This window comes from Cyanistes caeruleus, chromosome 2, assembly GCF_971803275.1.
Source record: "Cyanistes caeruleus chromosome 2, bCyaCae1.hap1.1, whole genome shotgun sequence".
NCBI lineage: Eukaryota > Metazoa > Chordata > Aves > Passeriformes > Paridae > Cyanistes > Cyanistes caeruleus.
In genome coordinates, this window is record NC_141702.1 from 4,593,233 (window position 1) to 4,609,794 (window position 16,562).

A 16,562-nucleotide genomic window follows, 5' to 3' on the forward strand; every position below is an offset into this window, starting at 1 on the left:
TTACAATAACATAGCGGTGGGAGGGAAAAAAAGTTTGCTGAGCTGCAGGCTTACATAAAATTTTCTTTTAGCGGTTCAGACTTTAGAAAGAAAAAGGTTTACTCAGAATTCAGCTGGTTAAAGCAAAATGAAACAAAAGCTCACGTTAACATGACATGAGGTTTATTATAGGTCTGCTTAGAATGAAGAGGTAAGAATGGGAAAAAATATGGACACTTTTGAGTCAGACAGAAATAAAATACCAACATTTCTGAGAAGCAATATTTATTGTCTTTTTTTTTTTTTGTCTTTTTTTTTTTTTTTTAATGTAGAGACATGTCCTGAATTTCCCCAAAGCCTAGATTGGGAAAATAAAGACTTCTTGGCATTATAAGTAAATCCGTCTGCAGAATCGAAGCAGCACCAACATTCAAAAAAACTGAAGAGGAAAATACAACAAAACACAACAATCTCTTTTTTTTTTATTCTTATTCTTATTATTTATGTAAATCAGGTCATCACTGGACAAGAAACCAATTTCTACCCATTACCATAACAGCTTGTCTATAAAGAACAGAAAAGATTCAGATAGGATACTATCTAGTCAAGCGGGATTTTTTTTTTGTTTGTTTTATTTTTTTCTTTCTTTTTTGTTTGGTTTTTTTTTTTTTTATACTTTTCGTTTTTAAATTCCCCCACCCATTCACAGAGGTATAGAGTCACAGATAAATAACCCAAAAACTACTTGCTCGCCATATTTACACATTCCCGTTAAATTAAGCATAAATAAATATATACAAACTCAATACTGAATGCCTCTCCACATATCTTCTCAGGAAGAGTCGATAAACTGATATTTCTAACTGCATGGTCAGATTTTTCAAGAAGAGGAGGTGAAAGGGATCGTTTGGGGCATAAAAGGAGAAATTTTTTATTATTTTTTCTTTCATCTTACCAGTTTCTCATTCGCTTTTTCAGAGCTTTGCATTTGTTTGGGTCTTTTTTTTTTTTTTTTTCTTTTTTATTCTTTTTTTTTGCCTTATTTCTCGCTGGCACACAGTGTTTCATCTCTCTCGAAATGTTCAGGCGTTTGCCAGTGTGTTTGGGGATGTTTTATTTTTTTTTTTCCCTTTGTATAAGAAAATATACTATTTGTAAAAAGCCTACGGTCTCTCTCACACAGGGAAGCCGGAGGGGAGGGGGAGGTTGGCTGGGTCGATCTGGTAAATGCTTACGGCAGCTGAAACAAGCACCAAATTCTCGGAGAAATGTATTAAAGCAGAGGCGGACAGGTCTGTGTGATAAACCGGTCAGAGAGGAGCAGGGGAAGGGAAACAAGCCCTTTGGGCACAGCTAAAGGTCTTAAAATCATCCTTCCCCCGCTCCCTCCCAGCCCCAAATGCAAATCTGGGGATTTGGGGAGAGACTGGTCTGGGATGCAAAGGGACTTTTAAACAGCTTCTCACAGAGAATTTCTATTAGGTGGGACAAGACACAACCCGATTTTAAAGAAACCATCGGGTTGTAAAAGGATTCCCATAAAATTGGCTTCTTGTTTCCCTCACATCTTGCGTAAATAACAACCAGGAAAAAAAAAAAGTCAGGGAGCATGCAAAAATAAAGATCTTTCCAATGGCAATTAAGGAATTGTTATTAAAAAAAAAAAAAAAAAGGAGACTAAGAATAAAATAAAATTTACAGTAACCCACCTGTTTGGTTTGAAAACAAACTTTTCATGGTCTCTCCTCAAACTTTTCCCTTGAGTTACAAAGCAAGGCTGCCGTGTTAATCCTCCTGTTTATTGATTTATGATCCCGAGGAAACCAAATCTTTTAATAACTCAATTATGAGATAAACGTCTGAGGTGCTCCGCCAACACAAGTAGTCGGGCTGGGAAAGTGGAGGGGAGCAGGAAAATGCCTTCCAGAGGGAGGCTGAGTTTAGTTGGGGGGTGACTTCTGTACTCTGAGCACTGAGAGGAGCCACCAAGCAATGGATAATTCCCTCTGGGACCAAGACTAAGCTGGGAGAAGGACAGAGAGCTGTGCTCCTCTCCTGTTCTCTGCCTGATTGCATTCAATCATAAACCTCGTGAGTTCTGTCTCCACACTTTGGGGAGCAAATGGAGGGAGGACATCCCACTGCAGTCAACGGGAATTTGGCTTTATTTTGCCTGAGCACTGCACAGTCTGGCATTTGCAGTTTGTCTCCTCCAGGTAGAAGGCACAAGGGACAGACTGAAACTCTTCCCTCAGCCTGCTCAAGGTTTAGGCGTGGTCCAGGTGACCAAACCTGTGTCTAGGGGAGATTTCAGCAAGAGCAGGATCAGGCCCTCACATACCTAAGTCTTTCCCCAAGAAGTTCCCCAAGGGTTCCCTGTCCCCATTAATCCACAGTGATGGTGGGATACTGTTGTGTGCAGCTGAAAGGAGAATCCCCCACATTTCCCCAAAGACAAGGAAAGGCCATTCCCAACACGGCCCCAGAGCCTTCAGCTGGAAGCTCTGGGGTGGCAGGGGGCAGGTTCCCATGGCCCTGCACATGCAGCTGGGGATGTGGAGGACTGAGAGCTAATTTGTTCTCAGTCTAATAAAGTTCCCCACACCCAAAAGCCCCACTGGGCCGGGTGATGCTGAAGGGCTGGACCCACAGGCTCCTCATAAATCCTATTTGCAGGGGGAATGCAAGGCAACATCCAACACTTGGCTCTCTGCTCCAATAAACAGGATATTCCCATCAGGCAGAGAAGGGAACTGTGCTTCCAGGTGGGGCCATTTGTTCCTCCCCAGATCGCCTCTTTCCCTTGCATCACTGCTGGGCCACTGGAGCCTGAATTGTCCTTCCCCAGAAGCCTGATGGACTTGGGGTGGTTGGCAAGGGGTAAGATTTGGAGGACTGGGGGCTGCCTGGATGTTATTTTTCAGTCTGAGAGTCCCCAGCCTGCTGGTGGGGATCCGTGATTTGACCACCACACCTCCCCTGGTGACATCCACAGGGATGTGACAATCCCTGCCACAACCAAACCCAGGTTGGTTGTCCCTATCAGGGACATGCCAGGGTCTAAGGCTGCCTCCAGCTCATCCCAGCAGCTCATGGAGAAGGCTGCCTGCCTCGGTTCCCCCATTTTCTCACAGGAGAGCCCCCACAGCACACTGCCCCAGAAGAACCAAAGGTACATGAGCAAGGAGCAGCTCAGGAGGGGCCACTCCTCCTTGGGGCTGGATGATCCCTGGATTTCCATTGCCACCTGTGCCCAAATCACGAGTAGAGAACAAGAGCTGAGGCCTGGCTACATGAAGATCTGAAAAGCAGAGCAGGCCCTCAGCTGTAACCACGTCTCACAGAGCCAAGGGACAAGAGGATAGTTTGCTCTTTTGTTTTGAGAACATTTCATCAAGGGATGTTGAGAGTATTGCTGAATTATTTCTCCCTCACTCTCCACTTTGGAAGGTATCTCAAAATTAAAGCAAGGCTAAGGTTTCCTCTCTCTCTCTCTCTCTCTCTCTCTCTTGTTTTGAGTTCAGGTGTGCCTGCTTGGGATGGTGGAGCTGAGTCCTGCAGCTTTCACAGGGATCTTAGGGGGAGGCCTGACCCCACTGGAATTTTGCCAGTGGCTCCAGGAGATTTACCCACACCCAGTTCTGACATAAGCAAAAAGATGTGTTAGTGCACAAGGCCTGCCCACTGAGAAACACATGCAATTACCCGACACGGCAGAATCCAAACAGAAATTCATATCCTTACACTTCAGCGTTATTTTTACCAGAGAAGACAAAGAAACGTATGTTGAAAAAAGAAAAAAGAAAAAAAAAAAGAGAGAGAGGAAAGAAATAAGACTTCCCCTTCACCCCCACCACCCCAAATCATATGCATAAGACATCCTGTCAGACACCAAACCACCAAGAAAAACATTGGAGTTAAGAAGTTTTTTCCCCCCTTACCACACCGACTTGTTCTAAAGCAAGAGTCACAAGACATTTTTTTTTTTTCTTAAAATAAAGCTTTCTAAGAGAAACAGATTTCCTCAGACTGAGCTCAGAAATCAGGATATTCCCTGGCAAACCCTCCCCACTCCCATCACGAGGAGCCAGCTCACATGGCAACTCTTTCCTCCCTGGGTACAAAATCCTAGTGCCAAGCAAGTGCCGTAACATTCAACACAGCTCTTATTCTCTTTGCAACAGTACACCTCGATTTCAACTTATATTTTTATCTCATTCAAATTATTCCCTTTGAGCTTCTTTAAAGAAGTGCACCTACAGAATTCAGTAACAACTGGCTTTGATTTGAAAAAGCAAAAAAAGCAAAAAATAAAAAGTATCAGAATATCAGTATTGTGGATTTTTTTTCTCTGTACCTGATATATTGTGTAGGGATCTCTAGTCCTCTTTGAAGAAGCTCATAAGCCAAGCGGGCAAAGCTTTAGGAAACAGAAGAAAATAAAATAGTGCATACTCCTGAGAAAGAATTACATACTCATATCACTCATTTTTTGTTGTTGTTAACAGTTCTTTAAAAATGGGGGAAGAGCTCTCTCACACACACTAGTCAAGGAAATTAAGGACTGAAATATTGGCATAGTTAGGAATATAAAACTCCCTAGAGAAAAAGAGATCTCAGAAAATTAAGAAACCAGATAGCGCTGACATTGTACCAGACCTTACTTCCAAAATTTTGCAACCCATTATAGACAAGGCATTTTACCATCAAAGACAAAAAATTACTAAATTACAAAGGTATGTTTGCATGCATTAATATGCGTGGCTACGCACACATATTTTATATATATTTATATATATATATATGTATATATCCACATATATACATATATATCCACAAACATACAGGGGATACCCGTGCCCCCCTGGGGAGCCGGGTGTGCACATACACAGATGCACGCACAGAGGCACACACGCACCCAGACACACCTGTAAACGCTGCCAATCTAAACAGAGAGTCTGTCTAGACCAGGAAAAAAACACAAAATAGTTCTTAAAAAATAGAGCTGGCAGATTCATCTGAGCCACGGCGACCCCGAACGTCCCTTCTGGTGGCACCGAAAGTTAAGACGCTGCCGTGAACGCAGCTGGTGTTGATGGCTTGGTGAGGGGTCTGGGAGCTCCCCTCCTTTCCTAGTCTAGACAGAACCAGGGTGGTGAGATGAGGTGGGAAGAGCTGAGGGGAATGAGGCCATGGGGCTGCTCAGAAAAGAACGTTCTGGAAGATTGTTTTAGTCTAGGTGAAGACAGGACGTTGTTCAAAAGAAAACAAAACAAAAAAAAGAATAAAACAAAAAATAATAGCAAGACAGACCGTGCAGCTCAAGAAATCAAAGCACTGACACCAAAAATGTTTCTCCGATTTCTTCCAATAAGTTATTCATTTCTTTCTTTTATTATTATTATTATTAATTATTATTATATTCCCCTCCCCCCCAATCATTATTTAAAAAATGTGAAAGAACAGAAGGGGGGAAAAAAATCCTGGTAGTTGTCTTCACATGTTCCTGGCAAGAGACTCTGAACCACTGGTCTTGCGCCATTGTGCTCCTCTGATCTTAAATTATTGTCTTTCTTTTATTATTATTATTTTTATTTTATCATTATTATTATTATTATTTTGTCCTACCTAATAGAATTCTTCCAAAGCCCAATCCAGTATTTTTAAAGCTAGAATTAAGACGGTTTTGTTTTAAAAGATTATCTCTCTCTTCTCCTTTTATTTATTTAACTTTTTTTTTTCTTTTCCTTTCTTTCATTCTAATTTTTTTCCTCTCTCTCTCTCTCTCTCTTTCTCTCTCTCTCTCTCTCATTTTCTGTGTTTCTCTTCCTTGTCTCCAGTTTTACTACCTGGTCCTTCGCCAGATGTGTGCCTGTTAGCAGTGTTGTTGTTCAAGAACATCTTGTCCATGCCTTTGAGAGCTTCAGTCAGGTAGTTTTGGAGGGCCGTGAGGGCAGCGCAGATAGCGGGGGCCCCAAAGCCGTGAGTGATGAGGCTGAAGTGAGTCAAGCAGCTCTGAATGCCCGGTTCCAAAATAGGGGTGGGCCGGCTGTTTCCAATGGGCGTCCTGTCCTGGGCCAAGAGATCTGTAAATTCTTTACAAAGTTGCCTGCAGGGAAGACAGAAAGGCAAAGAGAGGGAGAGAAGAGTGGTTGTTAGGCTCATCCAACAATTCTCTGTGACAGCCAAGGGGCAGGTTCGGGCCAAAAGTGATCCCAAGACATGGGATGGGACCCTTTTGCCACCATCCTTGACCCAGCTGTTCTTGGGGACCAGCCATGGTGAGCCAGCAGCTCCCTGCTTAGACTGATGCCCTTCAGGGGATAACACCAGCTCTGGAGATTAAAATCTCTCCAGCAGCCACAAGGATGCTTCTGAAGCACTATGAAAACCCAGCCCTGCCTGGTGGCTTCAGGAACAACCAGGCTGAAAGGGAAATGTCTGGATCTGCCAAGCACCCATCCTCCTGGAGGCCTGAGCCTGGCTCAAAGCAGCTCCCAGAGTATTTCTACACTCTTCCTGCAGGAGAGCACAGCTGTGCACTGAGAGCTATTGGGTGGCACAGGGACCTGGAGCAGGGAAAGGCTAAAACCTCTGAGAGCCTCTCTGAGACTGCTCAGGCTGGGCCAGATTATTGAGAAAAATCAGGATTTTGGGTCTCTGTGCTGGCTTATTTGTGGCATGAGAAGCCAAGTGAGCACTTCCCATTTTATTCTGGGGGCATGGCACCCCAATTAACACATCAGAATTGACATCTGGCTCTTGGTTGTTTGCCTGCACCTTTGAAAAATCAGATTTGATTTTTCTAATGAATTCACACACAAACATTTTCTTTTGAATTACTCTGCTCCAAAAGACCTTCAAGTCAGCAGGTGCCTGGGCAATGCAGAAACCCTGGAGGCTGGTGGGGTTCCCACAGGAATATTTTCTTTAAGGATACCCAAAGGAATCAGGTTTTTTTAAGATAGGTGCCTACCCAGGGAGTGGAGATAAAAAAGACCAGATTTTGTTTTTTTTTAAAAAAAAAAAAAGGAAAAAAAGAAACCCTTAAAAAAGACATACAGCTCTCATCTTCTGAAATTCTCTGAAATTCCCAGTGGGTTAAAGGTTTCAGAGGGTGGGGAAAGATAAAGGTCTACTTCTATGTGTATTATCCATTAAGAAAGTGCAAGAGAGGAAACTTTGAATTTGGAGAACAAACAGTAATGAGTCCAACATTTTACATCTTCAAAGAGCAAAGCAGGGTCTGTGAGCAATTAAAGTTCTGGGACATTAATATCTTCTGACCCTGTGGAAAAGGGCAATCAAATTCCAATCACGTCTAAGAAACATCTGGACAAATTTGAGCAAATGATTTTTCAACCCTCCATATATTTCTTTAAATTACACTGTCATCGGAGGCAAGCCACGTCCCAGAGCATGAAATAAATGAGAGCTGTTTGGGCTGGGATTTTTCTTTCTTTTCTTTATTTTTTTCCCCTCTTTTTTCTTCCTGGCAGATGAAGATGTGTGAACACTCAGGACCCACTGCCAAGTACCCTTCAAACCATGAAGCACCAGGTGAGTACCTGGGAGGCACAGCCTGGTGTAAATCATCACACACCGAGGAAGTCCCAAGGGAGATAGATGGGCTGGGGGGGGCCCAAACAGAGAATCATTAGCAGTGCATGGTGGTGGGCTTTTATTTTTTTCTTTTTCTTATTTTTTATTTATTTTTTAATATATATTTTTAATTAAATCATATGGGAAAAGCATTGCAACTTGGTAGCAGACAGACAGGTGTGTGTGAGCAGCAGGAGGGACAAACAAACACACTGTGGAAGCAAAATATAAATTTTTGGTCCACTTTGCATAAAAATTATTTAATTGGGGGTGGCTTGGAAGTGATGTACAACAGCTAGGGCAGCATCACCTACAACGTCTATAGGGGCAGGGTCTGGTTGGCAGGAACCCCACTGCAAAGGGTGCAGAGGTCCTTCGGGCCATTCGAGCATCCTTCCTCCCCGCGGGGCTGCTGGAATTTAGAGCCTGGAAATTCCGTCTGCTTTCCAAACTCAGAGGAAGAGTTTGAGGGCAGGGAGGATTTTTCTCCGAGGAGGGCAGAAGGGGATGAATTAACTTGGCACTCACTTTGTAGCAAGCAGCATGTTTTTCCTGGAGTGGAGGTCGCTGGGGTCCGTGTGCTGTCTGTTCAGGTACTCAGAAACAGCTTTGGCTGGGAACTCCGTTTCACAGATGTACCCAAAATCCCGAGCTAAATGAACGGCCTCACCTGGAGGGAACGAGATGGGAATTAACACCTCCGGGCACCGCCGGCCCCGGGCTGGGCTGGGCTGCCTGCGGGACAGCCCTGGGGGACACCAGCTCCTTGGAGCCGTGTTTGGAAACCTCTCCTCATCCCTTCCACCTCAGGGACAGGCTGCAGCTGTGTGGTTTTCCCCCCAGCAGCCCTGTTGTGGGGACAGAAGTGGATGGGACAGATTTTGAGCTGAGGAGGTTTGTCTTTGCTGCGCTGCTCTCGTGTCGGTCCGTACCCACCAGCTGCTTGTGCAGAGCCGAGGGAAGAGTTCACACACACACACACACCAAACACACACAAAACTTTAGCTGGACCAAAGGAAAATGCGAGAGGAAACCGGTCAAAACCTGAAAAACTAAGGACTCAAACTTCTCTAAAGAGCAGAGAAACTATTTCTGTTTCAATACCTCAGAACATTGCTCAAAATTTGACAGATGCGGAGATATTGTTAATATTAATGTTAATTCTTTGTGGGACATTATAGGAACACTTTACCCACACACAGGGCACTCGCATTATTATCACAGTTATCCCACATCTGTAAAATTACGGAGATAACTGCATTTAGCCCGATGGCAATTAACAACCTGCATTTTTAACTGACCCTCATGCAACAAGGACTCCTGTCTGCCGGGTGGAAAGATAACAACTAATGGCAACTTTTTCTGTGAACAAAATAATTATTATTCTAATTCTAATTCACTTTTCCTGCCTGCCTGGTTTCGGGTTTCTTGCCTACAGAGGTTTGTGTCATCCAACTCCTACTGATGTACTTCATGCCACAAGAAGAAGACAGTAACTGCAGAAAGGAGGAAAAGAGGAGTGGGGATAAAAACCCCTCAGACTCTAGAGGGATTCCAGCAGATTATAGCTCAGCCCCTCTAGAATAAAGCGTTAAACCCTTTAAAGCATCGCCCGAGGGACGAGGGGGAAGATTTCCAGCAAGCAGGTATGTCTAATAACTCCAGGACCACGTTATTTTTAACTACCAGGAGTTGCTTTCCAACGTCACGTCCTGCTCTCCAATGCTTCTCGCTAATCATCAAACCGGTTAATGAAGGCAAGGGCAGAGCCTGGAGGGGGTCCCGAGCAGGGCAGGGTCCTCCCAGGCAGCGCTCGGGGACCGACCGGAGCGCTCCTGCTCCTGGAGATGCAGGAGCAGCCATGCTAAACCTGGCTGCCGGCAGGAAGGAGAGGGGAAAAAAAAGAAAAAAGAAAGAAAAAAGGAGATAAAACTCCATCAGGTGCAGCTTCTTCCAAAAGGAGGGAGCTCTCTGGAGGCAAAGTGTTGATTTGTAAGGGAATCAGGGGAGAGGAGGGGAATGTACACCTTACTGCACGCTTGACACAGATTTTAGCATCACTACACAACCCCACCGGCTTTTGAGCCTCACAAGCAGCCTCGGGGAGGGGCTGGTGCTGCTGTGGGCAGAGCTCACGGTGTTCGGCACACACCGAGGGGGTGAAGCTGCACTAACAGGGCTCTCAAGGACGCTTGTGCCCCCCGAAATGATTCACACGCTGAGACCCTTTACCCGGAACCCACCCTGAGCCGTGCTCTCGGCATCACCCACGTGCGGGTACCAGACAGAGCTCAGCCCCCATCCTTTTCCGAGCCTTCCTCCAGCTCTGCAAGCAGAGAGGTCTTGTCGCTCACATAACTCAATCCAAAGAGTTGAAAAGTTAATATCTAGCACAAATATTTATGCTCGCTTTATACGCAGAAGAGATAAGTGGATCATTTATACGCCTCTCGGTGTGCATGTGTAATGTAGACACATATAATTCATAATTGCATCCATACTATTCCACTTAGGTTTCTTTTGGAGGAAGTCCAACTTCTCTTAACATAAACACGCACATAACTCTAAACTTATTAGTGGCTCTAACTTTTCCTTGTCGATACAGAAACCACAAATCAAAGAAACACGCTGGCCACCAAAATGACATTAGTTGACTTGAAATGACTTGAAACTTCAGTCTGACCTTCCCTCTCTCCTTCCTCAGGAGTAGCTGGTCTCTTTTTTCAGCTCCAGCCACTTTAAGGGAAACTGAGCTCTGCTACTCTTAAATTGCCCTGCTTTCTTACCAAAAAATAAAAAAAAAAAAAAAGAAGAAAAAGAAAAAATATTTTTAACAAATAATTTTGTATTATTTTTTCCTCACTGAACATCTTGTAGAGGACATAAATCAGCTCAAGAGGAGCGAATTAGCGGGAGGATGGAGCAGACCTGGAGCTGGAGATCACAGGGTGGAAATGAATAGCATGAGGAATGGGATTGCCCTGCAGAGTTACACATGCACACAAGTGTTCACACACATATCCACACGTACACACACAGACACACTCCCTCCCTCCTGCCACCAAGAGGGATCACTGATCCTCCAGACAGATCCTCCTCTTTTTTGGGAACTGTACCCTCAACAGTGATGGAGCTCCTCCTAACCCACCCTGATTTTCACCTCCACAAGGTTTTCCCACCTGATCCCAAAAGTTGGTGGTTTTTTTTTGTTTGTTTTTGTTCGGTTTGGTTTGTTTTGGTTTGTGACTGTCAGACAGGAGCTCAGAGCAGGCAGGGGTGTGAAGGGAGCTGCGACCCTCGGCTTACCTTCCACCAGGGAGGTGAGTAAAGTGACATTTGCGGCCTTACGCCTGCCGGCTGGTAAATTCAAACCGATTTTTTCTAGCCTTTCTCGCAAAGATCTCCCCCCGTTTTTCGATTTGGCTCTAGAATTGCAAAGAAATTAACATCGTGATTAACCCCGCAGTGTTCCTGGAAGAAACGTTTAGTCTGTGCAGTCAGCGAAGCCTGGGAGGGTTTTCACTCAACTTTAAGGACTCTGGGGGTGTTGATTTCTGCTCGGGTTTGCTGAGATTTTCTTAATTTCTCCCAGGGGTAGAAGTGGGGATGAACCCACTTTTCTCCCGATTTTATTCAAGGAAATCAAATAACATCAAACAGCAATAATTAATGGAGATGTTCTAATCCAGAGAGCAAGTGGGTATGATACCAGCTTGTGTTAAGATGTAGTAAAGGGATGGGCAGGACGGTAGAAGAGGATTAAACCCTCCGAGTTTATTCCGAGGGGATTAAAAAAAACCCAAATAAATCTGAAAAGTTCGAAGGGTGTGTGTGCGCGCCTGTGGATAAATCGAAAAGGAGGGAAATATTTATGAAACTGTTTCCCAGGCTGTGAGTGTGTTCCTGTGCGAGGAGGCGATGCTGAGAGGAAGAGCTCACCTGGGGATGGGTGCTATAAGGAGGGAATGGATTGCCTGAGGGACCACTGGAATATCTGTCGGAGGTTACTGATAAGGGCAATGAAAGAGTGAGTGAGCTCTACGTGGGAAATTCAGAGCTATTGTTCGAACGCCCATACATATGTAAACCCCCAGGGATGAAATCTTGCCACCTGCGAAGTCAGGGAGAGTTTTGGCACCTAAGAACAAAGTCTAGCCCAACTCTCTCCTAATTCTTACTTAAAATTGGTCGAAGAATTAGAATTCACACTTAGGAAACCAGAAGCCAAGCTGGCTTTCCACTACTCTACATCGAAGTAAATAGGGCTGGATGTCAGAATTGCAAGAGAGCAGCTTTCTATATTTCATCTGCTCTAAACCAAAATCTTGTTTAAAATTTAGATTCAAGATAGGAACTGAAGTCAGCAGCAGCCAATAATTATGGTTTGGGCCACGTCCAGAAATCTGTTAAAGTTCAATAATAATGCTTCTTTACCTTGGTAATTATATTTTCTACAGAGCATCTCTCAGATGTTCTCCCTGCTCCATTTGTAGCCTCACAGAAGGAGCAGGCAGGTTTGCATCTGTAAGTAAAAATCTCTGCTGCTCTCCCTGGCAGCTGAGCAATGATTACAGACATTCACATGGAACAGCAGCTATTTTAGGAGACCCTAATTCTCACGTGTGTATTTGGGTGACTAAACACATGTAGCAGAATTTCCCCCCTCGTCTCCAGACACGGAACCAGAGCCCTTGACATCATCACAGAATTTTTGACGAGGGGGGAACCCCAAACATCAACTTCATTTTAAACCACCTTAGAGCCAACGTATTCTAGGGGCTGCTATAGGAGTTTTCAATATATTTCCTCCTCTAAGATTAGCAACTTTTAAACGTGATCTGAAGTTTATTCATTGTCAATTTGCATGCATCTGTCCCCGTCTAAAAGTTCTGATTTTTATTCCAGTTTGGTGTCTACCTCACACACAGAAAATGACATCTTGTACCTTCTCAGCCTGAGTGTGTGAACTGGTACCTCATATCGTTCCCTCATGGCTTCTCTCCTGTTTGACTGGAGATAGAGCCTGAGCTCATCTTTCCTACAGACAAGCCCTGCTGACAATTCACAGCCCCTCAGGCACTGCCAAGAAGAAAAACCCCTTTCTCCCTGGTAGCTTTTCCAGCTAATGGTCTCAGAGTTTAAATTCTTGTTGCTTCTACATAAGAGCACAGTCTCCCACTTGTTATGATGGAGTGGCAACAGGACCTCAAGGTTATTCCTTGCTCCCCACTTTCTTCAGTACCAATAATGCCAACAATTTTGAGATTTTCAGCAAAACCCACCAGGACATTAGTGGGTGATTTACACAAATATTAAGCAGCAAAAGCCTCTAGACCAGCTGGGAGCTGTAGCATCTTTCTCGGTGTGAAGCACTAAGTTTCTGGCTCTCAGAGCTCCCTGTTGGTGGCTTTTCTTTAGTCGGGCACTTGCCTACCTTACAGTTTGCCTATCAGATCCCTGCCAATTTCATGTGTGACACCACGTGCCATAATTGACATAATTGCCTGATCGTTATTGTCATACAGAGGAAGCCTCGTGGGTTTATCTAGGAAATCCCTAGAAATACATCAGGTCCTGAAATACTGGCAGTTCAGCCTGAAACATGCCCATCATGGCATTTTATCTTGTCCACTTTCTAAGAGAGAAGTGTGAGGAGGAGAAAATATAAAAAGTGTGTGTGCATGGACGAGGAGAAAGTCTTTCTGTCTCGGTTCAGTCGTTTGTGGATAAACAAGGCCAAATCTTTCTCTGCTCTCCATACCTTCATCCCAATGTTTGAACACAGCATATTTTTGCCTTATCCCCAGCATTACACACACAGGCTCTGACAGTAGGATCAATGCATGTTTGAAATCATCATTGCTGTTGACCAAGGATTTCTGGTGCATGCATGGAGGCCCAGACACACTGACACGTTTTCCCCAGCCTCTTACCTTCTAAGTACTCCTCCTAGGAGGGACGCGTTCAGACACTCTGGAGGGGAAAGGCGTCTTTGAACTTCTCCCACAGTTACTTTATACTTTGAAGTTGAGCTAAGCAAAGACAAGCGGCCAGGTACAGAGCAGAACACCTCTCCGGTATTGACTGAAATTCCACCCAGGAAGCCATCTTTATTCATCATCAAAGAAGTAACAGATTTTGGAGGAACCGGAACTGGAGAAAGAAAACGGGAGGAGGGGAGAGAGAAACCATCACGCCACGAAGGAGCACAGGATAACCACAGTCTCCCTGACATGCACAGAACAGCAAAATGAAAGGGAATTTTGAATCTCTGGCTACCTCCAGCAACCTAAAGGGTGCTGCTCCCCCAACCTCTAGGAAAGTGCTCCATGGATGATGGATGGAGAGAAGGGTGGTACAGTACAGCCTCTATGCAGGGTTTGATCATTGGGAAATAAAATACATATTGGCAAGCACCTGGCAACTTTCGGGTTTGAGCCTGTGTCTCACCCAGAGCCCCCCGATGCCTTTTGTACAACGGACAGCGCCTTTCTGGAGGGGAAAAAAAGAGGAAAATTTACTTTTTTTTGGCTAATGTTTCCATTTACTGCTAAGCTGAGCCAGGAATAAATTCACTACACAAAGGGAGTTGCTGTCTTAAATAAGTATCAAGGCTGGAGGATACAGCAATGAGAAGACAGCTCTGTTATTGCTTTGTGTTTTTATTAAGTCTGGTTTATGAAATAAAATGAGCCTTTTCCTTCAGAAAGATGAACACCAGGAAAAAAAATATCTGGTCTAACCATGGTGCTCTCCACTCTGATCATATTGTGCTGTCCGTGAATTAGAACTCTCCTGCCCCTAAATTAAACTGACTTAGTTACTGCAACATGTATTTAAAGGTAGTTATAGGGAAAACTAAAAGGAGAATGATAAAGTGAAACTAAACTAAATAAAACCATGTTGTTCTCTCCAAGATAAAAAGAAATATTTCTGAGAAACCAGTGAGGTTATTTTAAGAGCAACCAAGGGATTATAACAAACAAATTCCTATAATAGCAACCAGACACACTCAGAAATAAACAAAAAAAAAATTGGTTAAACTAAAACTGAGAGCAATTCCCCCATGACATGAATTTTGTTTACAAATGAACTTAAATAACTCCCTCATAATTGTGTGTAACTGTTATGATTTACAGCAGGTGCTCTAATCAATCACCCAATCACTTTAATTTATAGGGAGCCTCGCTGCATTTTCCCAGTTGTTTCATTTCTGCAAGTAATTGATAACAAACCATACTTAAGGTATGTTTTATGCAGGAGTTAATAAGAGCTGACAGCTGCTACTGCAGCTTCCTCTCAGATCCACGGCAACATGCGTTTCCTTATAGAAAATATACGCTGGAATTGGGGTTTTTGCTGGTGAGAGAGACCTGGCAGTCCAGCGGGCATGTTTCAGAGGAGAAGACTAATTGATTACACACCCTCTTCAAGCAGATACTGCTCCACAATCTCCCTTTTCCACTCAATCAATTGCAAAACCAATTCGGCAAATAATAAGGTTCTATTATGCACATATGCCAGCTATTTAGGTAGTTATAATACATGTCAGTTAAGTCATAAAAGCCCTGTTTATTTGCAACATATCTGGAGAATCAAACCATTAGGGTTGAGCGGATATTTAAGTCGTCTGGAGTTGCTAAACAATAAGATCGGGTATCCTAATATATTACCAAGTGCTAACTACTGGGCAATTGCCAAATTTATAACCTCAGTGCATGGAATAGACACAACCGTGTTTCACTGTTTTTATTGCAGATCATTTCCTACTGCCAGACCAGACCCCCACAATAAAAGCTCTATAACAGCTAAAAACCAAAAGGCATGTCGATTTTAGATATACATATTGCTTCGTATGCCTTGTATGTAGTCTCCAGTGTAAACAAATTATTTTGAGTGGCTTGACTTCAGGGAATCGGAAAGTGAAATGGATTCCTATTTCTCTATTATTTTTAGTTAGGCACTTTATGCAGCTCATAAAGGCGGTTTCAAATAGTTTGAGAATGGCTCAGAAACAGTTATAAAAGAGTTAGAGGCCCGCTCCTGCCTTCGTTGCCATTATTAGGCTTTTTTTTTGCCATTGATTCTATAGGAAAAAACTCATCTGTATATCAGAGGAAGTACCCGCAGACCAAAAAATTATATTTGTTAATTATATATAAATATATAAATATATAAATATATAAATATATAAATATATAAATATATTATATATAAATATATAAATATAGCTCTTATTTCATGCACAATGATCTGTTTGAGTGAGGCATCAAGAAGAAAAAAATAGAAATTAAAGTAAAAAAAAAGAAAAAAAAAAGAAAAAAGAAGAAAGTTGGATTGAAGCAGTGCTACCAGACAGAATTTCATGACTGTCTTTTTTTTCTTGGGACAAACACACGGGCTCCGTGGTTAGAGCACACCTTTACCGTGGCTATATTTAGTGACCAGTTTATCAGGTCACTGTCCAGTGAACTGAGAAATTAAACAAGAGGCAGCAATTCCACGAACATCTGATCTTAGTCCAAACTCACTAAAGAGAGAAGGACCCGTGCAATGCTTAAATGTACCTCACCCCACTCGCTTTGGCCTTTTGGAGCACTCATTACATTAGTTAACCTTTGAATTATGGATTTTCACGTGCTCCGTGTTTTTTGTTGGGTTGTTGTTTTGTTTTTTTTTTCCCTTGCAAATTGCTTTTGGGAAACAGCCTGGCTCCCTTCCCTGCTATGCTAAGAGCTCCTCAGCTTCTTTTCCTAGCAGTGATTCCCTGAAAAGGTTGGTATGAACAAACCCATCAGCTGGAGCCTGATAGCTCTGAGCCCATTTGAGAGCCTTGCCAGGCGGTGTAAGCATATCCATCGCAATTTCATAGCTTCAGAGAGATCTATTCTATCTAGCCTCTATATCTTCTGTAAATTACCTAATGCTGCCTCAAAAAAGTGTTTGCCATGGAATGAATTATCTCTATCTATATCATATCT

General features: G+C 43.3%; 1 protein-coding gene across 4 annotated transcripts in view; it reads right to left on the reverse strand.

The window, feature by feature from the left end:
* Nucleotides 1–4,260: 4,260 nt before the first annotated feature.
* TFAP2B (transcription factor AP-2 beta) overlaps nucleotides 4,261–16,562 on the reverse strand; it is a 32,135-nt gene continuing 19,833 nt past the window's right edge. For 2 of the 4 annotated variants that reach the window (XM_023924236.2, XM_086875589.1), the window contains exons 4-9: nucleotides 13,999–14,073; nucleotides 13,515–13,734; nucleotides 10,888–11,006; nucleotides 8,110–8,251; nucleotides 5,829–6,088; nucleotides 4,261–4,399 (exon numbers count right to left, since the gene is read on the reverse strand). In XM_023924236.2, coding sequence (XP_023780004.1) covers nucleotides 4,359–4,399; nucleotides 5,829–6,088; nucleotides 8,110–8,251; nucleotides 10,888–11,006; nucleotides 13,515–13,734; nucleotides 13,999–14,073 — 857 coding nt within the window. In that variant the 3' untranslated portion in view covers nucleotides 4,261–4,358. Of the gene's footprint in view, nucleotides 4,400–5,753; nucleotides 6,089–8,109; nucleotides 8,252–10,887; nucleotides 11,007–13,514; nucleotides 13,735–13,998; nucleotides 14,074–16,562 lie in introns of those variants that run through there. The other 2 variants (XM_023924238.2, XM_086875590.1) reach the window with 1 other exon arrangement.